General features: G+C 43.8%; 1 protein-coding gene across 1 annotated transcript; it reads right to left on the bottom strand.

Moving 5' to 3' along the window:
* Positions 1-6,162: 6,162 nt before the first annotated feature.
* On the bottom strand, positions 6,163-12,594 carry Fgg (fibrinogen gamma chain). The gene is made up of 9 exons (XM_052180299.1): positions 12,494-12,594; positions 12,312-12,356; positions 11,956-12,139; positions 11,773-11,866; positions 10,279-10,409; positions 9,933-10,066; positions 8,985-9,169; positions 7,486-7,763; positions 6,163-6,368 (listed from the first exon to the last, which is right to left on the bottom strand). The coding sequence occupies exons 1-9, from the start codon at positions 12,566-12,568 to the stop codon at positions 6,163-6,165; spliced, it is 1,332 nt and encodes a 443-aa protein (XP_052036259.1). The 5' UTR covers positions 12,569-12,594.
* Between the last annotated feature and the right edge of the window lie 10,697 nt (positions 12,595-23,291).

Genomic DNA, 23,291 nt, shown 5'->3' on the forward strand with positions numbered 1-23,291 from the left:
ATGAAGACAAATATCTCCAGACCAAAGTTTCCTCAATGTTAGCTCTCTTCTTTTTTTCTTGTAACAGTTTAACTATGTGTCCTAGATAATCCCAGAGTGGAATCTGCTCTGCCTTGTTTATTTAAGGAGAGTCAACACCAAGACTTACGAGGAGTCTCCTCCACTTGCCAGTAAGAGAAAATCTAGTGTTGACCTGCTGGGTAGGAGCCAGTCCCAAAGACCTGGTGTCTAGCTTTGAGAGACACAACTGTGACCCGATTAGATTTGAGTGAATGCCGTAAGCCTGAACTTAACCCATTCTCTGCCTTTGGTGTTTGCCAGTGAAATTGGGGTGAGCAAGTTTCACCCTGTGCCAGCAGCCTTCCCAGAAGGCTATCCTGCTGGCTCTGATGGGTGGGTCTGTGACATTCCACAACAATCCAACCATGGCTCATGGTTACAAAGCCAGTAAGTATTCATTTGTATTTGGCCGGTTCCCCCCTCCCTTCTTAGAGGAAATAACAATCAACAGGCCTCCACTATATAGATCACACTGGAGAGTGATTATGAGCTGTGTTCATTCTGTGGGATAGACTAATTCAGTGACAGTGCCCACACTGAAAAGAATTAGCCTATCCCCAAGGTGCAGAACTTAGCCTACCCCCAAGTCAAGATCATCAAGGCTATGTTCTCAGATCATACTGTGGCATTTATATACTAAGTTAAATTAAATTTAAAAAAAAAATTGAAAAACTGTAAGTTTGGAAATAGATAGCATTCACGTTATAACTCTTGGACTCAAAGAGGGAAATTATAAAGATTTCAAGTTGGAGAAGGGTCTTAAAGCAACAGCAAAGTTACTGGACCAGGGCTGTGGCTGAGGGGTTGAGTTCTTCTAGAATGGGCGAGGCCCTGGGCTGGATGTTCACACCACCAAATAGAAAAGGGGAAGGAGGAGGAAAGGGGAAAGTGTCAGAAAGGAAAATCTTGGAGACTCTCAAACTATTCCTGATGAAGAAGCATTTCTTATTAAAGTTCTATGTAGTTATAGATGTGTTATAACATACAGAGAAATAAATTACTAGATAAGTAAACTTAAAAACAAAACTACATAAAATAGCTGGGTATGGTGGGCAGAGGAAGGTGGCCCACCTGAATTTGAGGCCAGCCTGGTCTACAGAGTAAGTTCCAGGACATCCAGGGCTATACACACTGAGTAACTCTATCTGAACAAACAAACAAACAAACAAACAAACAAAAAATATAACACAAAACCAAACAAGCTACATAAAACACAGGTCCCAATTTTTGTTTGATTCAAAAGACAAAAATGTTTCACTTCAATAAACAGCAGCTAATCAAACATAATATAGACAGAAGTTTTAAAATGATAGTCCTCCATTTTTCCATTTAATGCAGACTAGTAACAGATAAGCTGAAGCCCAGTCTCGTCAGTACCACTGATGGGAAAATTTCATTAACTTAAAACAATATACATATGCAATCTATGATAAGAGAAAAATCAAATAAATAAAGTATCATTTGTTAAACTTATTATAAAGACTGCTCATTAAGGGGAAGGTCGAAAAGAGAATCCGAATAAGTAATAATCAGTAATTTTAGAGTTGAGCTCGTCATAGACCAAATGGAATGGTGTGCTAGGAACGCAAGTGTCTTCAGCTTCTGCCTAAAGTGGTAAACACATTCACAAGGAGGGGAAGGGAGGGGAGGGGAAGGGAGTCCTCTCAGTGCTCCTTGTTTACTTCAACCATCTTACTATCTTTACCAAGTCACCTCACTCTCCTCTATTTTTTAAATCCTGGGCTCCTCTGTTTCTCTCCTCCATCTGTCATCTGCCTGTCTGTCTGTCTGTCTGTCTGACTGTGTCTCTTTCCATCTGTGTCTGTCATCTGCCTGTCTGCCTCTGTTGTCTGTCTGCCTCTGTCTCTCATATATGCTCATATAAACGAGGGTAATGTACATATGCTGTGGTGCATGTATGGAGATCACAGGACAACCTCTGGTGCTCAGCCCCGCTTCCCACATCATTTGAGACAGAATCTCATCCTCCAGGCTGCCTGGCCAGTGAGCATCCGGAGATTTTTCTGTGTGTGCCTTTTACCTCTCCACAGCCCTCCAGCTATGTCCTGCTGAGTCCGGCAGAGCATTGGTTCTGGGGATGCAGACAGCAAGTGCTTTGCCCAGCCTGCCTACCTCATTCTTCTTGAACTTCATCACAGTAATGAGAAACTGTTAGCTAGACCTTCTACCTACAGTTTAATGTGCCCTTAAGTTTTTCACATTTAGCATCTGAGTAAACCAAAGTATTTACTACAAAAATACTTTTCTTAGCTCATGCTTATATGAGTCAGAGTGAAAGAATTTAAGGTCCTGTGAAGCTCTCAGATGATTTGTCTATGCTTACATTTCTCCCTCCTCTTATTTCTCTCCTCTCTCTCTCTCTCTCTCTCTCTCTCTCTCTCTCTCTCTCTCTCTCTCTCTCTCTCTCTCTCTCTCCCTCCATTCCCTTTTCCCTTGAGGTACTGTACTGTTTTATAGCCCCAGTTGGTCTTGAACTCATGATTTTCCTGTCTTAGAATGGAACCAGAACTTTCTTTTACTGCTTGTGTGTGTGTGTGTGTGTGTGTGTGTGTGTGTGTGTGTGTGCGTGCTGGGGACAGAGCCCAGGTTGTCATACATGCCACTGAGAGTTCAATCGATATACTATATGTAGTCACTTTCCTTTTCGGAAGCTTCCTGCTGTAGTAAGGGGCAGAACCTTGAACGCACACTTGGCATCTAGCTTCTCTATTTTGAAGCTTTCCAGTGTTCAGCACAATAAAGGAGAGAGGTGCACAGTAACTGTCAGTGCTTCTGAGCCATGGAAGGAACCTGCAGGGCTGTAGAAGGCCCCCAGCTCCGAGCATCACTTTGAAAGCTTCATTGTTGATCTATCAACAAACGTCTAATCTTGTCTATTAAGTGCAGAGACATGGCCTGACTGAGTCTAGAAGTATTTCTTATGCCTAGTTTCTAAAACTGTAACCTTCAAGATTTACCTGGAGATATTAATAATCAAACAAGTATAAATTTGAAGTTGAACCACTTTTTGTAGCTCGATGAGTTTCAAAATGAATGACAAAATTAATTTGAGCTCATTTTAGTGAGTCAGGCATTGCAGTGATGTCTCTACAGAAATTTTTATTTTTAAATGAGGGGTCATAAGAATCAGGAGATGAGGGAGTTTGAAAAGAAATTGTGGAAAATAAAGACATTCCAAACCCAAACTGATCTTTTTATTTTTATTTTTATTTTATTTTACATACCAACCACAGTTCCTCCTCCCCCTCTCCTCCAAGTTCCTCCCCACACTTCCTGTCCCCTACCCCATGCACTCTTCCTTCTTTTCTTGTTAGAAAAAGGCTGGCCTGATGGATATCAGCCAGTCATGCATCCCACGTCGCAGTTAGACTAGGCACCTCCTTTCTATTATAGCTGGACCCAAAGGCAGGCAGCCAGTCAGAGACAGCTTTGTTCCCACTGTCAGGTGTTCCAGCTGGTGGGCAACTAAGTTACACAACTATTACAGAGAGCAGAGGGCCTAGGTCAGACCCACGAAGACTCCCTGGTTCCTCCCTGGTTCGTGGTTCAGGCTCTGGGAGCCCCTATGAGCTGGGGTTAGTTGATTCTGTAGGGTTATTTTTGTGTGTGTGTGTGTCCTTGACCCCCCCTTGACCCCTATAATCCTTCCTTCCTTTCTTCAGTGGGATTCCCTAAGCTCCACCTAATGTTTAGCTGTGGGTCTCTGCATCTGATTCCATCATTTGCTGAGTGAAGCATCTCTGATGTCAATTGGGCTATGCACAAATCTAAGAGAATAGCAGAATATCATTAGGAATCATTCCATTGACTTTACTACTACTACTATGATGACTACGACTACAACTATTACGACTATGACGATGACTACTACTACGACTACAACTACCACTGTAGTAGTGGTAGTTGTAGTCGTAGTAGTAGTCATTCATGTTTGGTTCTATCCTAGGACTCTGGATATCCAGCCTGGGTGTCCTGGCTCTCCCGACAATTTGAGGAGTGACATCTTTCATGGCATGGGTTCAAGATGGACCAGTCATTGGATGGCCACTCTCACAGTTTCTGTACCACCTTTATCTCAGCTTATCTTGTAGGCTGGACAAATTGTAGGTTGAAGGTTTTGTGGCCAGGCTGTTTTCCCAGTTCTTCCACTAGAAGTCTTGCTTGGTTACAGGAGATGGTGGGTTCAATTCCTGGGAGTTTCCTTTGCCCTAGGTTTCTAGCTCATCCCAGAGATGCCCTGCCTTGATTCCTGAACACTGAAGGTGTTGATCTCAGTACTCTCTTCCCCTATTTTCCCAACACCCAATCCTTCCAATTCCCATCCCCATCACCCACCTTCCTCCAGTCTCCTCTCCCCATCTACCTGTGATGTGTAGTCTGTGTCCCCTTCTCAGTGAGATTCACATGGTCCTCTTTGAGCACTCCTTGTTACTTATCTTCTTAGGGTCTGTGGGTCAAGACCCAGCTATACCATTCCCAGGCATATACCCAAAGGATATTCCACCATACCACAAGGATACTTGGTAAGCTGTGCTCAGCAGCTTTTTATTTGTAATAGCCAGAAACTGGAAACAACCTAGATGTCCCTCAACCCAAGAATGGATTTTTTAAAAAAGTGTTTCATTCACACACTGGATTACTTAGCTATTAAGAACAATGACACCATAAAATTTGCTGGCAAATGGATGGAACTAGAAAAGATCATCCTGAGTGTGGTAGAAAGACAACATAGTATGTTTTATAAGTGGATTTTAGCATGAAGGATAAAGGATCTTTTCTTAATACAGTGAATCAAGTACTTAGCACAATAACTCAAGTTTTCCCGGACTTAGCTGATCCCTAAAAGTATGTGCTAGCTAAGTCACCCCCCCCCCCAGCATCTCAATAACTCCAACTTAGAGCAAATAATTGGCTTCTTCTGTTCACCTCCTGGCTCACCGGTGAGACGAGCAGATTGTTCCTCAGTTCCCTGCTCTGAATAACAGTGCTATGTGATATACAGCCACTATGTGGCTACAGGTACTTGGAGCTGAAGGTTCTTCTAAAAGAATCTCCCAATAGCTTACTCTAGCAGTATGTATCTAGTCTATAATGCACCTTGGGTATATGCTTGGGCTCTGCGGTTTGTGTTTATGTTCTTACTTCAAACATTAGTTTGTTGCATCTATCACCCTGAGCTACTGCATTCTGGGTGTTTCATACCCCTTGGAGGGTAAGAGTCCTGTCTTTTCTTTCCCTCCAACTAACTCCCTTTGGCCTGGATACTATGCAGCCATAACATGTGAACTCTGCTACTAACAGTAATTGAGGAAAAGCAATCCTTTCCAAGATTTTTCAAAAAAGTCACCGAATGTCTCATCTTAGGAAACAAAATGTTTATTGAAATGCATGTAGATAAATTATCGCCAGCATAAAACTGCTAATGGAGTTTGCCACATGGATTCCACTAACTCTGAAAATGAAGTGAGGTTCTGAAAGTCCATTGTCCCATAGGAAAAATATTATATTTCTCTGCTTGGATAAAGTCCTTTAAAAAGGCAAATCAGCTTTGAAATGTTCTTTAAACGTCTCCAGCCTATGAATATATAATAAAACAAAAGATACATTAAAAATATAACTGTTTTTGTTTAAAAAGAAGAATTAAATATTAATAATGTAGAGGTAACATACATGGGAAAAATATACAGGTGAAGTTCTAAAGTTTTCTCCTATTTTATTAGTACATACTAAAAATCCTCAAGAAATAATAAAAACAACAACAAAAATATTAATTATAACTGATCAGAAAATAAACAAAGTACAATAGCTTTACTCTTAATATTTAGAGGAAAGGTCAAACTAAATGTCTCTTCAAATAAACAATATTTAATAACTTTGATTCAAGTAACTTAGAAATATGGTTCAAATAGATTTTAATTTTCATTTATGGCTAGGTGTGATGTTAAGAAAGACAAAATGAATAAATAGAATATAAAGATGTAGAAGAGAATTTGAGGAAATTATTGGAACTTTATACAGGCTAATAGAAGTTAATCGATAATTCTTTATATCTATTTTTAAAACGTCCAGGCAGATGATTGATCAGTATTCAATTTCAACTTCATGCTCCACGCTGACCTGTTTGGATCCCCCCATGTGATGCTGCTGTCCTTCTCCAATGGAGAGTCTGTTGAAGGGAATTATCTTCATGGTGGTTTCCTTCATGGAATACCAGCGGGTTTTCCAGGTCGCCCAAATAATGCCATTGTCATAACCATTAGGAGTAGATGCCTTTGAGTAAGTTCCACCTGCAAGGAGTCAGAGATGCATGTGTGTGTCTTTTTTCCCCTTACATTTCCTTAGCTCATCAGAGTTCCATTAGAATTACTGTAAAGGCTACATTTCCTCCTAACTGAAAACATCCATAGAGATTCCAAAAGCCAATAAGCCATTTTGGTGATCATGTCAATACTTTACATTTATCCATTTTTTTTCAGAGTCGGAACACATCTCTCTGTCTCTGTGTCTCTGTCTCTGTCTGTGTCTCTGTCTGTCCGTCTGTCTGTCTGTCTGTCTGTCTGTCTCTCTCTCTCTCTCTCTTTCCCTGCCTCTAGAGGCAATCCTCTATCATTCAGCTTACTATGGTAGGAAATACAGATTCCTGATCAGGTGGTCTGACACTGCATGACAACACAGTCATCTGGCTAATGGAAGATGCTATCAAAGGCTTTAGAAAGTGTCTCTAGAAAGTCATTCACCATGAAGGTTCTCATCAGTAGATGGGGCTGCATTCTAAAACTTCTTAAACGATCCTTTAGTATCCCTGGAGTCTCTCCATACAGAACTGTTAGGTGGTCAGTGAAATCAGTGATCCAAACAACTTCAGCCTTTCAGAAACCATCACCTCCCCCATGCTAAAACAAGCATCTACAATCCCCAGGCTGGACCCTTCACCCAGGCTTCCATGACTTTTCGCTCTTATTAGTATGTCTGTGCCTCTCATGCCATTTCTCCTGACATCTATCTACTGCCCACTGCTTGTGTCTGACACAGACAGCTGAGTCAGGATAATGTATCCATTATAGTAATGATATAGTAATGCTAGTTCATCTACATCATATACATGGTAGGCCCACAGGAGACACCATGAATTCCAACTCAGATAAAGAGAATTTCTGTATAATATCAAAACACTGACGCTTCCTGGGAGTTGGAGGACCTATAGAGGTGACCACCATAGGCAAAAGCTTACTATTATTTAAGATAATGCCAGTTTGATAATGAGTGGTATCCAATTCCAATTTCAGAAGAAGAGTTATAAAATAAAAGACTTACTGTGCTTATTATAATGTTCCATCTCTCTGCTTCTATTACCTTCTGTAAAATATCTGTTACATAAATACTCGTAACTGAAGAAAAAAATACCTTGGTAATAAATTCCATTGAGGTGGCCAGCGTGACATTTGTTCATCCACCAGCCAGAGCCATCCTGCTCAGCACAGTTGCCTTCAAATTTATCGTTGTCATTGTCCCAGGTACTGAACTGCATGCCGTTGTGGGATGTGAAAAACTTGTCACTGGGATCATCACCGAAATCGTAGCCATCGAAGGCATCTCCGGCATCTCCACCAATGAAGTAGGCATAGGTCAGGCGGTATTTGTCGGACTCAGGAGCCACCCTGAACATGGCATAGTCCGCCGTGCTGGGAGGATGGAACAGAGGAGCTCACGTCACAGGGCCCAAAGACACGGATGCAATGATGTTTCCTGAAACTTTAGGCAATACCCGTGTGCTCCAGTCCAGAGCTCATCCCCACCACCCAGGATGGATCTAAAAGCCTTCAGCAAATCCCAGAAAACTAAAAGACACTTCCTGGCTTTTTAGTTCTAGAATCTTGAGATCAAGTGAAAACATATGGGAAAATCTAATTATTTCAGCTTTCATTTAACCTTAGTTAGCACTGCACGCACATTATCACAGGTCACAGAAATTATCTGCAATGAGTGAACCCATGCTCCGAATTGGAAGTAGAGGGGTTTCATTATCCATCCATGCCACTTAAAGCACAAGGGCATGAAAGGGTTTTCTTTTTCCAAAGCAATGGTATACTGAGAAAAAGAGCTTTCTGGAATACCACAGAAGCCATGAATCCTACATGATGCATGGAATTAGAGCCTCAAGTGTCAGAGAGACCTTCCCTGAGAAAATTAGTAAAGGAAACTTTTATAGTTTTGCAGAGCAGAGAGAAAAATGGCCTTTTATGACTACATAGAGATTTCCAGAAAATATTTAATCTCTTCCCCAATACCTTATCCTTGGGAAATGGAGGGTACTCACAGAGGAAAAGGCTGCTTGCTGACTGTGATGGGTTGGGGGTTAAAATAAAGTTTAAAAAAATGCATTTGGAAGTAGAGCACATTTCATTATTTCCTACTTAATAAGAAGGCTGTGTAAAATTCTTTCACTTACATCAGGGGTTTAAAACCCAAACTCCAGATCATCGCTCAGCCTGGCAGGGATGCAGATCCTCACAGGAGTTAGTTCATTTTAAGGCAGTCCATGATTGGACAGAATGAGCAGTCATTATCTGAACACTTGGATTTGACTGATTTAATTTCATGCTCAGTTTCTGGTTCGTATTGAATAGCAACACTGAATGCTTCTAAGGTGTGCAAATTGTCCATGTGAAGGCTCCAGCATCTGTGTCCACCCTGGAGGAGACCCAGCCTAGCTCTCCCTATGGATTGTCTGAGAACCAAATGTCCTAGGAAAGAGCCTGGATACGCTCTTCGCGTTTGTCAGGTTCTTTGCCGTTGGCCCATTGCCAGCTGCAAAGGTCCATGTAGCTGATAATATATCAATAGCTGATAAATGTGGTAGCTGATAGCTAGGGCAGAAGGGTACATTCCCTTCCGTACCATACCTGGTTCTGCCATTCCAGTCTTTGAGCTGTATTCTCAGTGCGTATGGGATTGCAGACTGCATGCTAATCAAATGAATCTTCTCATTACCCAGCCAAAACTCTGTGGTGCCAGTAGGCGACAGGTGTCCAAATCCTTCTTTATACTGAATCCAATTCTTCTTGAAATCCACACTGCCGTCAAGCCTCTGGTTGCAGAATAGTATGGGCAAGAGGAGAGGAAAGTTGATTGGTGCTTACAAAGAAACAGCATTCAGTGCATGGGAGGATTCAGTTTGGCCAGTTGCCAGCTGACTGAGCTCCTCTAAGCTGCCTCCATCTCACTAGCTGTCAAATGGAATGATGGTGCTCTGAGGAACACACACACATACACACTCACACACACCCCTGCTACATGTTTATTCCTACATTAATGGTAGGAGAATTTTTATTGTTGTTTTTTAGTTTTGTTTTTTGCTTTAGTCATAAGTTTTTTTAAAGACCTATGGAGGTCTTCGGAATTCACAAACTTACAAGGTAAAAAAGGCCAATTTTTTAGTGGGTACCAGGCAGGCAGATGCCCAAAAAGGCTTTGTCTTGAGCTGCCCTACTGTATCCTGGGAGAGGCTGTGGGTTGTTAATGGCCAGCCTTAGCTCTTGATCTGAGGAAAGAAGCTTCTGCCATGCCGTGTCACTAAAGGATATGGCTATGTGACCATAGAATGCCTGACAACAGAGCCAGCACCTTATTGCATCAGAGCACAGCGAAGCCAGGCTGCTGGATGTAAGTCCGGCCTGTGACTCATTACCTAGGTGGTCTCCTGCCTCAGAGTCTCTTCTGTGAGTTAAGGTGAGACTCGTCCTCATCTCAAAGAGACCACGGTGAGAGCTGTGCTCACAGGGTGCTTAGAGAAGCATCTGGAGCAATGTGGGCCATTTTTAAAAAATACATATGCAGTCAGAGGCCATTACCTTCTGCAAGACGGTCCAACCATTTCCAGATCCGTCGATTTCACAGTACACTAAGAACTGCTGCTTAGCTTTCAAAGGCCGAATGAAGTAAAGTCCACTTTCTTTGGCCCCCTTGTTGGCAATTTCCTGACAATCTGATGAAGAAAGAGCAAATAAAACCGCTGCAGTGGCTCAAACCCCAGGTGGGGCGTTAATGTGTTGACAGCTTCCCTAGCTGGCTACCACCATTCCTTCCAAATGATTGATAATACCCAAGGGAACTCTGTGTAGTCGGATCCTTTGATTTAAGGTCAGATTTGGCCATTTGCTTTGATGATTCTGATCCCAGGATGAACTGCTCGTGTACCTTTTCCAGTTATGTCGTGGATTTGCACGGAGTCCTTGCAAGGCTCCTGGCACTGAGCTTCAAGCTGGGCGACCTTCTGTTTCAGGTTTGTGATCTTTTGGTTATTTGAATTAAAGATTTCCTGTAAATACCTAGAAAAAAAAAAAGCAATGCAGTGAGGGGGATAAGCATTACTTTCAGAAAGACATGTTTTTATTCTTCCTGGTTAGAAATGCTGCCTTATTTTATGGAGAGCTCCTTTGTGATAAATGACTTCTTTCTTGGGAAATTGTAAAATTAAATTGGTGCTTTGGGGAAAAGAATTGAATGGGGGCAGGCAGGCAGGTCTCAACTTTAAACGCAAACAACAAAGTCCCTGTCAATAAACAAAGGTCACTGCAGGTGCCTTGGCTGACCCTTTTGCCTTCTCTGTAAGGGGGGTGAGGTAGTTGTGAGAGGTTAAGGGAAATCAGCAGTAGCTGCTCATGTATGCCATTTGGGAACTTCTGTTCATTCTACAACTTACACAGGAAAAGTACCTGGGACATTACTATATATAAAAGGGCAGATAATTTCCCTTTCTGGCTCCATATTTCTAGAAAACACCTAGGGAAAGAGAGAATTCTGCCTTGGTCATTCTTCACATGGTTGTTTATAATAAATACTGACAGGGCATGACAGATCAGTATGGCCGATGCACGGACCACCATGTCTGTCTCTGAAGTAAAGCAGAGGGGCACGCTATTGTGCCACCTTGTTTCTCTGTCTTAGACATTTCCTCACAATGGCTTTCTTGAACTTTAGTGATGAGCAAAAGCAATGGAAATGTTAATGATAACTAATCTAATGATACTGTATCATACTAATGATAATGTAGCCACAGTAAGCACTGCCTTCTGATAGCCGAAGGAGGAGATGCGCGTTGGAGGCCACTTCCCCCAGCTCCGTCTAGCTCGGTTTCCAATAGTGCTGAGAGTCCATTTTGGGGGAGAATTGGAAAGGGAGTTGAAACTATACCTTCGATGCCATGCCCCGAGTCCCTGGGAAGCTAGGACAGGGGACAAGGAGTAATTACAGGCCCATGTACTATGGTCAAGTGGCTCCAAGACACTTCCCTTCTAGTTCACAGTTGACACGTATTTCTATAGCAGTCAAGATCCTTCTTCTGTCTGTTCTCTGATTTATTAATGTTGATTTGGTGACAAATTTATGAAGAGGATTTCCACACCTCAGTTCCTGTGTATTTGACTTTATATTTTAAGGGGCTGGACAACATTCAAGTAAATAGAGCCAGAATGGCGTTCAAAGACATCTACAATAACCTTTCTCCAATGTGATCATTATTTAAAAATTACAAGCCAGTACAGCTCATTTTGTACTAAAATCTCTTATCTCCACTGGGAGATTTGATACTATACATGAAAACTAAATTCCAAGATCACCTTCTGTGAGATGTGGGATATTAAATAAAATTTCCAGGTGCCTTGAGGAGTACATTAAAACCCAGACACTTACCGAATACTTGACTCATGGGTTAATAACAGCGCTTCGTATTTCACAATTTCTTCTACCATCTTCTTAGACTTCTGAGTGGCACTCTCTATCATACCTGTAACAGGGTCAGAGACAGAAAAACCACTTAAGCAGATCGTACAACCAAAAGCAGAAGAGGAAACTCCTCAGTGGGTTTTCTCTCACCTGGCTTTGGGGGTTGGTCCGGGTTGTAGTAAACTTGGATTGCTTTGATCAGTTCTTTCGCTTCTGTGGTTCTGTTTTCAGCTCGGAGCAAGATGTCTTCCAGAGTTTGGAGGTCAGCATCCACCTCGGTTTGGTAAGAAGTCAGGAAGTCTGAGATGCCACAGGTGGTTGGGCAGTAACTACCCTGCAAGTCAACAAGGAGGCAATTAAACGCCTTAGGAGAGAAGTCTTAGATACTATCCATAAATATGAAACCATTTCCCAAAAGCTTAAGTTGTCAACTGATATGTGAAAGGACTGCCCTGGTCTCCCACCCTTCTCTAGTCCCAGAAACGGGCGACACAGAAACTACTTACGAATCTCTCATCTAGGATGCAACAGTTATCTCTGGTAGCAACATACTGTGGGAGAAAAACAAAGATACTTTGCTAGTGGTCCCAATCATCTTTTCTCTCTCCTCCCCGCCCCCCCCCCCCTCTCTCTCTCTCTCTCACACACACACACACACACACACACATTTAAAACAAGTAACACTTACTGCCAGGCCCGTTGGAGAGAACAGTAATAGTGTGCAGCAAAGAAGGACACTCCGGGACTTCAAGGACCAACTCATGGTGTCTTGGGTGACCCGGTGCTCCCAACCCCTTACAGCCAGCACTGTGACCTCTTGGGCTCTCCTTGGCCCTTTATGTGAGCTCCCAGTCTGGGCGGGACTAAGAGTGGCTGGAACTGGTCACGGGGCCTCTTTACCAGAAATGTGGGCTCTTTCTGCTCATTCTGGCTCTCCGCTGCGCTCTGAGGGATTCCCAGATTTTGCGCACTGGTTTAAGCTCCTCCTTTTGGGCTCAGCCCAACCTATCTCCTCAGACCCACAGGTATCTGCAACAGCCAGAAAAACGGGGGGGGGGGGGGGGGGGGGGGCTGCTGCTCTGAGTGCTGACAGGCTGCGTGTTGCAACTACTTCCAGTATGCCACCTCCAGAAGAACAAACACAGGGCTTTGACCTTCCGCAACAAGCCCAGCCTATCCCGAGGTCTGGCCTGTTGCAGCCACAGGCATTACTGAAAGACCTGTCTTAGGCCAGGGGCGGGAGAAGGGAACTGTCCTTTCATGCCTGGCTAAGGTCCGTATTCCCAAGCATGGATCATGCTGGAAATGGGTTCCTGTCCCTGCTCCTTGCTATCCTTTTTCTTAGGTCAGTTTTCACTGAGTTTTGGGCTCAACTTGTCTGATGACTGGAAGACAGGCTGCCTCCCATCTGCCGCCAAAGCGAAGGAGCCACTTCGCTGGTTTGTCCAGCGAATGTCTTCCATCTCCTTACAATATAAAGTCAAATACACAGGAACTGAGGTGTGGAAATCCTCTTCATAAATTTGTCACCAAATCAACATTAATATATCAGAGAACAAGCCGGGCGATGGTGGCACACGCCTGTAATCCCAGCACTCTGGGAGGCAGAGGCAGGTGGATTTCTCAGTTCGAGGCCAGCCTGGTCTACAGAGTGAGTTCCAGGACATCCAGGGCTACACAGAGAAACCCTGTCTCAAAAAAACCAAATCAAAAAGAAAAAAAAAAAAAAGAAAAGAAAATATATCAGAGAACAGACAGAAGAAGGATCTTGGCTGCTATAGAAAGACGTACCAACTGTGAAGTAGAGGGGAAGTGTCTTAGAGTCACTTGACCATAGTACATGAACCTGTAATCCATCTAGTTCCTGGAGGAAAAACCTGAACTCAGAGAAACGACCTCTCGCATACCTCCTTAGAAGCCTCTCTGAAGGAGAAGGGACACAGAGAGACACGGAGACATTTCATTATCTTTGTGGGGAAAAGCGTTGTCACCCCTCCTTGGAAATGGCAAGCAGCTGTGGCACTGTGACAGATGGGTGCAGTCACTCTCTTCCTCCTGTGACCAAGCTTGCTGAAAACTGTGAAGAACTATGTAATTGGGAGGAAAGCACTAATCTGAAAGAAGTGCTAACAAGATGATATTTGACTTGAAGTTTGGATAAAAGAAATGTTTGTGCTCTGTAGTTAGTCAGAAATCATTTTAACTAAGTGAACTCATCAAACTCATCAAACTCAGGAGCCATTTCCCATCCTGAGCAGATTGGCCTCCACTTCAGTCACTTCCTGCTGCAAGCCATTTGCTGATATCCTTACAGGATAGTTGGGACAGTGCCACCATTCACCCGCTTAAAGACCCCAGCCCTCACCACTTCCTATCTCCTGTTCGGCTGTCCTCCTATACTTGCTTTTCCTTTTTCCTTTTTTTTTCTTTTCTTTTCTTTTTTCTTTTTTCTTTTTTTTTTGTCTTGTTTGCCAACATGCATAGGAACTACTGTATCTCTGGTTGTCAAAACAAACAGAGCAAGCACAAATAAATAAAACCCCCAGATGTCCTGTTTATACATTACCCCATAGCCCCAGCTCCAGCTCCTTATGTTTTGTAGGACTTATAAGAACCTTGCATTATATAACCCATTAACCCAACAATGGAAAGTCAGTGTTTGGCCACAGCACCTAGTAGAGAGACTGACAGTTAATACTCAACAATTACTAAATGACTAGTTGAAAAGTAAACTGGAAAGAAGTTTACTTTTAATGCTAATACTCCAGCTACTCTTAATTTTCCAAATTTCAAAAGTAAGTGAGGTACCTTATGCGCTGTTAAATGAAAGAGAAAAACATGCCAACATTTGCCTTAAAAAAAGATAAAAATAAAAGCAAATAAAAACATGGAGGCACAAACCTTTGATGTTTGCAAGAGAACTCACTGTGATTATTGTTATTATTATTATTATTATTATTGCATTTTAAAGCCAGAAAATTTGTAGTTCTTATGAATGTTGGCAAGCCACAGCAAACTTTTTTTTTGTTGTTGTTGTTGTTGTTTTTTTTTTGTTTTTGTTTTTGTTTTGGTCTTTGTTTTTGAATTTGTTTTGTTTTTTTTTCTTCAAGACAGGGTTTCTCTGTGTTGCCCTGGCTGTCCTGGAACTCACTCTGTAGACGAGGCTGGCCTCGAACTCAGAAATCCACCAGCCTCTGCCTCCCAAGCGCTGGGATTACAGGCGTGCGCCACCACTGCCCTGCTCACAGCAAATGTTTTATGTAACTTGTATAAATAAGAATTTCCTTATTTCCATAGACTTTTAAGAGGGATTTTTACTTGTATGCTGTATTCATGAAAAATGAGCTTCGATGCAACTACAGAAAGTTCTCTTCTGGAAATGATCTGTTTTGATTAACTACCATCCAGAAGGCTTCACAGATGAGAGCTGTGGATCACCCAGGTGAGGTGTGGCTCCTCCTAAATGAAGCTTACCCCTCCCTCACAGATTAAGTCATGAAAAGCAGACTCTTGCCTTGAAAGAAGATGCCTGAAAGCATCACAGCCAAACGTAGATCACGCGCTTCTCCCCTGGGTCTTTGCACCAAAGGGTGGGAAATATAGACTTGAATTTCAGGCTACAATCATTGCCACAGGTGGGCTGGTAAGTACTCAATGTCATGAAGTTTTATTAGCTGTATCAATGTGCATAACATAAATAAAACCGATACACTGAAGAGTAAAGGAATGTATCTTATCCCATGATTTTAGAATTGGAACATTAAAAAAAGTGCCTATTTTGATTCCATGTGCACGAGTGTTTGTTTTCATATGTGCATAGTACCGTGTGTGTGCCAGGTGCTGGAAGAGTCCAGAAGAGTTCCCTGGAATTAGTTACAGCTGTCATGAGCCACCCTATGGCTAAGGAAGCGAACTTGGGTCCTCTGCAAGAGTGGCAAGTGCTTTGGATCAGTGAGCCATCGCTCCAGACTCTAAACTGCAACACTTTTATTTTCTTCTTTTTGCCAGATTGGATTGGAAGCTTACATGTGCTATCAGAATTTTAGAGAAAAGACATACCTTTTGCCAGTTTTGAGCCCTAGGTCTAGTGACCTACATTGGTCTTGCATTGTTTGGTAACACTTGGTTAATTACATTTTAACTAATGGCTCCCCTCTGTGCTTGTGCCGTGCTTTCCTTGGATACATGATGAATGATTAATGAATTCCTAGGGAAAAAGAGCATTTCTTTTTTCTTTTTTTTTTTTTTTTTTTGATTTTTTTGAGACAGGATTTCTCTGTGTAGCCCTGGCTGTCCTGGAACTCACTCTGTAGACCAGGCTGGCCTTGAGCTCAGAAATCTGCCTGCCTCTGCCTCCCAAGTGCTGGGATTAAAGGCATGTGCCACCACCGCCGGACTTAAAAGAATGTTTCTTAAATCAAAGTTCCTCTACTTCTAGGTTTGTTTGTACAGAAAACAGAAGATGTATCATGTGAGCCAAATAATAGCTTAGTACGGCTCACAGGCTTGTTGTGAGAGCAATAATCTTCCCAGCTCCCTGGCAGCCATCAGCTGTGTTCTGACAGGAGATCGCACCTGCTGTGAATGGTCTTCCCCCGGTAAACCGGGGGACATTATCTGAGAGTCTCCTGCCTACTGTTCTCAGCTTGGCTCCAAATGCTATCTGCTAAACTTGAGTCAGCGGAAGCCGTTTACTAGCAGAGATGGCACCCTGTCCTTGTGAGCTGACACAGGCCTGCAAGCACAAAGGCCATCGCCGTGGGGCATCTGCTTCACGCTGGCTTCCAGGATGCAGCCTAGCTATTTTCACTTGTGTGCAGGAGAGGCCACAAAAGCCAACAAACAAAAGGAAGAACAGAAACATCAAGTTTTACACACCAGAGTATGTGTTAGAAAGCAATCAGTCAAGCCTGAAGACAGAGGTAGGAAAATGGCCAGCCCTCTACTTGGGGAAAAACCTTGTCATTTTGTCACATCAATTAAAAATATGTATGTGTGTGTGTGTGTGTGTGTGTGTGTATATATATATATATATATATATATATATATATATATATATATATATATAGAGAGAGAGAGAGAGAGAGATTTGAGGTAGACTATACACTGAAGAAGAATAGATGATACAATGAATAGAAAATGTTATGGCATCCACAAAACAGGTCATGAAGCCCGCATAAAGTCCACACTTCTTTACCCTGCAATCTTGAATGGGAACAAACATGTAGAGGATTGAATTTTTCTGTTCAGTTCTTACTGCTAGGAAGGGCTACCACCCTTCTGTGATGCACTTCTGCCCTTCAAAGTGAGACCTGTGTAAGAAGGGCTGGCTTTATGTTGACATCTTGAACTATGTTGACAACCTGGCTTCCTGAGATCACAAAAGGGGACACACTCCAGCTACCTTCCCTGGTGGATTGTTGGGTCTACCTGCTCTACCTTGTGTTGGGGAGCTCTGACCTCCACTTTGTAAACATATGAGATTTGCAAAACCACATAGGACAGAGGCCCAAATATTTACTGATTGTTTTGTAAGAGAGACAGAAGTGCGGGTCGATTTGGCCGCTAACCACCACAGCTACAAGTTGACTGAGCATGGCCTGTCTGCCACATTCTCTGACTAGGGCAAGCTAATTCGTGAGGAAGCAAAGGTAACTCAAACTTAGAACAGCCTGTTTCACCTGTTATAACCACCAAACAGGAAACTCTGTTACAAAGATCCAGGAAACCCATTGCTTAATCAGGCGCGTGTGTGGCTGGGTCAGACAGCATCTGGGTGTTCCCATGGGGAAGTTCCTGTGTACCTCATGGGCTAATGGTCAATGTAGCCATTAGAGGATCGACCGCAGGATCTTTCATAGCACATCTTTATGAGTGTGGGAAGACATCTCTCCTCTTCAGAGTGGTAGGCTGACAAGGAATGATGTAAGATTATCCTTACAGTGTGCCTTTAAAATGCTTCTGTGTGATTCAGTTTGGTTACGGCTTTCCCTCCCAGTGGCCGTCCATCTTTACCCATACACTGAGCACTGTTTTCCAGGCTCAGTTTAGTATTAACAAAATGGGGACCCTGTGGTCAGGATTAAATTTGAGGAGAAAGAAAGAGGCAATAAAGGGCTGACAGAATGGCTCGGCAGATGAAGGCGCCTGCTGCTAAACCTGAAGACCTGAGTTTGAATCCTGAAAATTGCAGAGTACGAGGAGAGAACCACCTTCCAGACAAGTAGTCCTCTGATCCCCACATGAGTCTTGGGGCACAGGCACATACATATTTAATTTATGTGTGCATATTTTTTTTTAAAAAAATTAGATTTTTAGACAAAAATAGAGGCAATGAACTAACAAATATCATCAACTTCCGAGAAATGCTATGAATAAAACTTAAGGAAATGATGAGACTTCAGGGATGTCATTTTGGGCAAACCCTTGAGGACAGCCCACTGATGAGGTAGCCTTTGTTGGGTTTGTGGTGGAATTAGATTTGTGGCTGCTCACTCTTGCCACCTACAGGCCATCTACATCTATAACCCTATATCTATAACACCCTATATCTACAACTCTATATGTATTTTTTATAGCACCTATGTGAATTCAGAGGAGCTGTTAAAAACTTGACAAGCCCAGTGACAGAGTAAAAATAAAACAAAAAAGGGGGAGCACGTGGAAATAGCCCAGAAACACCAGTGAGTCTGTCCACATGTCCCAGTGATGGACCTGGAGCAATATGCTGCTTATGATCTCCTGAAAACTCCAAGGGCAGCTGGCGGTGGAGGGAGGAAGGAGCGGGGGAGACTGTGCTCAGCCAGCGTGGGGACTCGGGTTCCAACTCCAGGACAAAATAAAGCAACGTAATAAGCAGAGCCTCCAAGAACTCCCCATCTCTTGCCCGAGTAAGTATAAACGTCTAGCCTCGAAGTTAAGATCCTTTCAAAGATGAATGCGTGAGACCAAGAGAGCTCAGGGATAAAGGCTCTGCCCGCTTGCCTGGTGACCTGAGTTCCATCTCCAGGATCCGCATGGTAAAAGAAGAGAACCCACTCTTGCACGTTGGCTTCTGGTCTCCACACCTGTGCACACACACTAAATAAAATTTAAAATTAAAGAAGTGTGTGTGTGTGTGTGTCCAGTATAAGTTGTTCACCATTATCTCCCAAATTGGATTGAAATATCGCAGTCTCATCAAATTTCCACATAGTGCTATAATCGTGTAACAGTACATTAATTAAGATACGTTTCATGTAAGCTGACTAAAGCAGAGTTCTTATCTTTTGTGTGAACGACTTAAAACAGTGAACTCAGCAAACATCTGTTAAATGAGTAAGATTTAATTTCCTAAACCAGCGGCTCTCCACCCTTGGGTTGGGCACCTTGGGCAGAGGTGGTCAAGCTACCCTTTCAGAGGGGTCACCTAACACCACTTCAAAAACTCATATGTTTACATTACAATTCACAACAGCAGCAATATTAGTTACGAAGTAGCACTGAAATAATTTTATGGTTGGGGGGGTCACCATAACATGAAGAACTATAGCAAAGGGTCGCAGCATTAGGAAGGTGGAAAACTACGAAGCCATTACTATTAGATATTACTACAACATGAATATTAAACTGCTTCTAAGAAGAGTCAAAGGAAGGGAAGTCAACTTATACTAGCTTGACAATAACTGTGCCCAGACGATCTGTCCACAGGTCCCCAGATGGTGGAGGGCTCCCATACGACTGGAATCCTGATGGCATCACCAGATGCAGAGACACAGCCTGACTGCTGTCGGCGCAGCCTACGGGGCCACACCAGAACCTGGGCATCTGGGTCTGATATAGAAAAGCATTTCTGGAAGAGTCGGAGTGAACTGCATCCAGTGAGTCTGATGATTAAGTAAAAAGAAAGCTGTGTGCCAAGAGGTTCACAGGAAGCAATCGCTCAGCAGTGAGTTTATTCGTGACAGAGGGGAGCAGTTGAAATAACGGAATCTACAACCAGGTCAAGATATTAAGGGAAGCGTATGCTGCCATGCTGGCTTTTCCTGTGCGCAGAATTCCATTCCTGAACGATGCATTCTGTTTTGTGGTAGATTGTGCAGGGCTGTAGCTGGCGCAGGGAACTCTAACAGTGCTGAAAACATTGACTAAAGAAAGCCTTACTTGAATGTAGGTCACAGACGGTGGACTTGAGGCATGGTCTTTTAACAATCACGTTTGCAATGTTTCTCAGAAAGGTGGGGACAGGGAGGTCAGGTGAGTTATGGTGAAACTCCTGGGAAGTTTCCAGGAAGACAAGAAGAGCCAGGGTCGGGGTGGGGGTGGGGGTGGGATGAACCTCTTCTCACATCTCTTCTATCTATCCTGCCGCAGAGCAGACAGAGGCATTGACTGAAACTTTCTGACTGAAAAGGACTTTATGTGCTTACTTTCAAAAAGGCAAGACAAAACTGTAACATTTTTAAAACAAGCCCCAATAGACTGGTGCCCGTAACACAAGCCTTTCAAGACCAAAAAGGCCATCATGCTAATAAACAAATAGGCAAATTAATATCCAGGAGCGGCTGCTTTCTGATTCCCTTGATTTGCAGTATGAAAATATAAGGGGAGAAGGCTACACGTTGGCTCTGTCTCTTTGCCTGGAATGAACAGCCCTCTATAATATGAGCCTAATTAAGTTAAATGAACATTCTAGAAGTGGCAGGCAAAGAAATTTAGAGCATGGTGCTTTGGCGCTTTAGTACCAATCTAGACAGATGGCTTTGAATGTGTGGTTAGAGAGAACTCGAATGGTAAAGAAAGCCTGCTGATCCTCACCTGTTCCTGCCCCTGGTGGAGTCTGCCTCATTCCCCTGCTCTGCTGAAGCCCTGTTGTTCACGCAGGCCCATTCAGCGCTCTGGCCATGACCTTCCGAGAGGTCGAGTCACCCACTCCCCTACTCACGTGCAGCTGGGCCTCAGACTGCTCCCCTCCCCCCCTCTTGCCCTGTGAGGAAGTAGGCCCCTACCAGCAGGCAGGCTCTGACCAGGCTCAGTCCAGGGTCCCCAGGGTCCAGGTTCTGACCCAGCTAACTCTGGGAACGAGGGGGTTTTGAGAACGAGCATCCCATGAGTGGATGGAGGGAAGGCTGGCTTCTGAGATGTGAAAACATAAAAGAGCCCGAGAGCAGAAGTCAGATCTGAACTGGAGAGCTAGAACAGGGCCTTGGAGTGTGGCTCAGTGGTAGAGGGTGTGTGGGCCCTGTGTCCCGGAGGCCACCAGGTCAGTCCCCAGCATGCAAAACAAACAAACATACCACCAAACAAACAAAAAAGAAACAATGGCTGGCTGCTGCTTCACACCCGTGCTAATGTAAAGACTGTCAGTTTCAAAAAAAGCAATAATAACACAGAATGAATTAATCATTTTCAGTATTTCATCTTCTGTGGAGTCAGTGGTGGGGAGGCCAGCAAGATTTGCTCATTAATATGTTCTGTGACGTGAATCTCCTCATCCGAATTTCTTAGTGGCATGAAAGACTCTACTGCACAGAACTGTAGATGGATTCCCTAGCACATTCCAGATGTCTAGGGTTGCACAGGCTTATTAGATTTAGTGACCAGAATATCTAGACCGTGTAAGACCTGTGGTGGACAATATTTAATGCTATACTGCCACCTTCTGGCTGAGTGATTTTTGACCACTAGCTACAAATGTCACCTTCCTACACCCAAACTGCTGCATAGATTGTTATAGATTAAGGAGTCTTCTCTTTGTTCTTTTTGTGTGTGTATGAGTTCTTGTATAAATGTAACATTCCTCTGTTTTTGTTGGGCTATTATATGGAGCAGTAGGTACCATGGCGTGGCCTTTAAATCAGAATTTTGACGTGTATATGTGTGGGAGAGACTACGGTGTCAAACTGGACCTGACGGAGTCACAGACTCACTGTGCAGGTGAAGGTCTGTCCAGCTCTGGTTAGCAGATGTGTAAAAGCTCAAGCACCCCTGTTTAGGTTGGCGTGTATATCACTGATTTTCTCCCAATGAGCTGGTACCCTCAATCCAGAAAGCAGCTGACAGTTAAGTCATGCTTTTACATATCCAGGTGTTTGGAACGCGTTCCAAATGAGCGTATTTTTAACCAGGCAAAACTTAATTGCTTCACGTACAGAGAAAATACACCCAATGTCTGCTGACCAAGGACGAGTGCTTTCGGAACTAAGACCCCATTACCTGATGGATTGTTGAAGGACATCATCTAAATACTAATGCCCCTTCAATTTCTCTTCTCTCAGAGTTCTTTGCTCTCCTCTCCTTCTTGATAGTATTTAATACCCAAATGGCCAACGGTCTTGAAGGTCCCATACTGTATGGATTCACCTGCTACCAGAGATGTTAGAAGTCTGTCTGGGCATTGGTAGCCCAAACAGGCTAATCTCAGCCCCAGCCCACCCAGTAGGACTATAAGATGGCAAAGAGTACAAATCAGAAAGAGGCGACTGAGTGACTGTAATGGGGAGAAGAACCAATGAGCAGTCCAATGACAACCTGGGGTCCTGACATCCCTGGGGTACAGTAACATCCCTAGGGTCCAGTGACATCCCTGGAGTGCAGTGACATCCCTAGGGTCCAGTGACATCCCTGGGGTCCTGACATCTCTGGGGTCCAGTGACATCCCTGGGATCCAGTGACATCCCTGGAGTGCAGTGACATCCCTGGGGCACAGTGACATCCCTGGGATGCAGTGATATCCCTGAGGTCCAGTGACATACCTGGAGTGCAGTGACATCCCTGGGGTCCAGTGACATCCCTGGGATCCTAACATCTCTGGGGTCCAGTGACATCCCTAGGGTCCTAACATCCCTGAGATCCAGTGACATCCCTGGAGTGCAGTGACATGCCTAAGGTCCAGTGACATCCCTGGGGTCCAATCACATCCCTGGGGTGCAGTGATATCTCTGGAGTGCAGTGACATCCCTGAGGTCCAGTGACATCCCTGGGGTCCAATCACATCCCTGGGGTGTAGTGATATCCCTGGGGTCTAGTGACATCCCTGGGGTCTAGTGACATCCCTGGGGTCTAGTGACATCCCTGGGGTCCAATCACTTCCCTGGGGTCCAGTCACATCCCTGGGGTCCAGTGACATTCCTGGGGTCCAATCACTTCCCTGGGATGCAGTGATATCCCTGGGGTCCAGTGACATGCCTGAGGTCCAGTGACATCCCTGGAGTCCAATCACTTCCCTGGGGTCCAGTCACATCCCTGGAGTGCAGTGACATGCCTGGGGTGCAGTGACATCCCTGGAGTGCAGTGACATCCCTGGCATGCAGTGACATCCCTGGGGTGCAGTGACATCCCTGGAGTGCAGTGGCATCCCTGGCATGCAGTGACATCCCTGGAGTGCAGTGACATCCCTGGGGTGCAGTGACATGAGGCTTATGCTTAATGAGGAGAGAAGCATGCATCCCTAAGCAGTCCTGGTAAGGCTGTGGCTCGGCCCACCACCATCATCAGTTCAGCTCTGT

This window comes from Apodemus sylvaticus, chromosome 4, assembly GCF_947179515.1.
Source record: "Apodemus sylvaticus chromosome 4, mApoSyl1.1, whole genome shotgun sequence".
In the NCBI taxonomy this organism is placed as follows: Eukaryota; Metazoa; Chordata; class Mammalia; order Rodentia; family Muridae; genus Apodemus; species Apodemus sylvaticus.

Coding starts and splice junctions, on each gene's coding strand:
- Fgg (XM_052180299.1), bottom strand. CDS start 12,568: ATGAGTTGGTCCTTGAAGTCCCGGAGTGTCCTTCTTTGCTGCACACTA. Junction 12,357..12,493: donor TCTCTCCAACGGGCCTGGCA/GTAAGTGTTACT, acceptor TTTCTCCCACAG/TATGTTGCTACCAGAGATAA. Junction 6,369..7,485: donor CAATGGAATTTATTACCAAG/GTATTTTTTTCT, acceptor GACTCCTTGCAG/GTGGAACTTACTCAAAGGCA.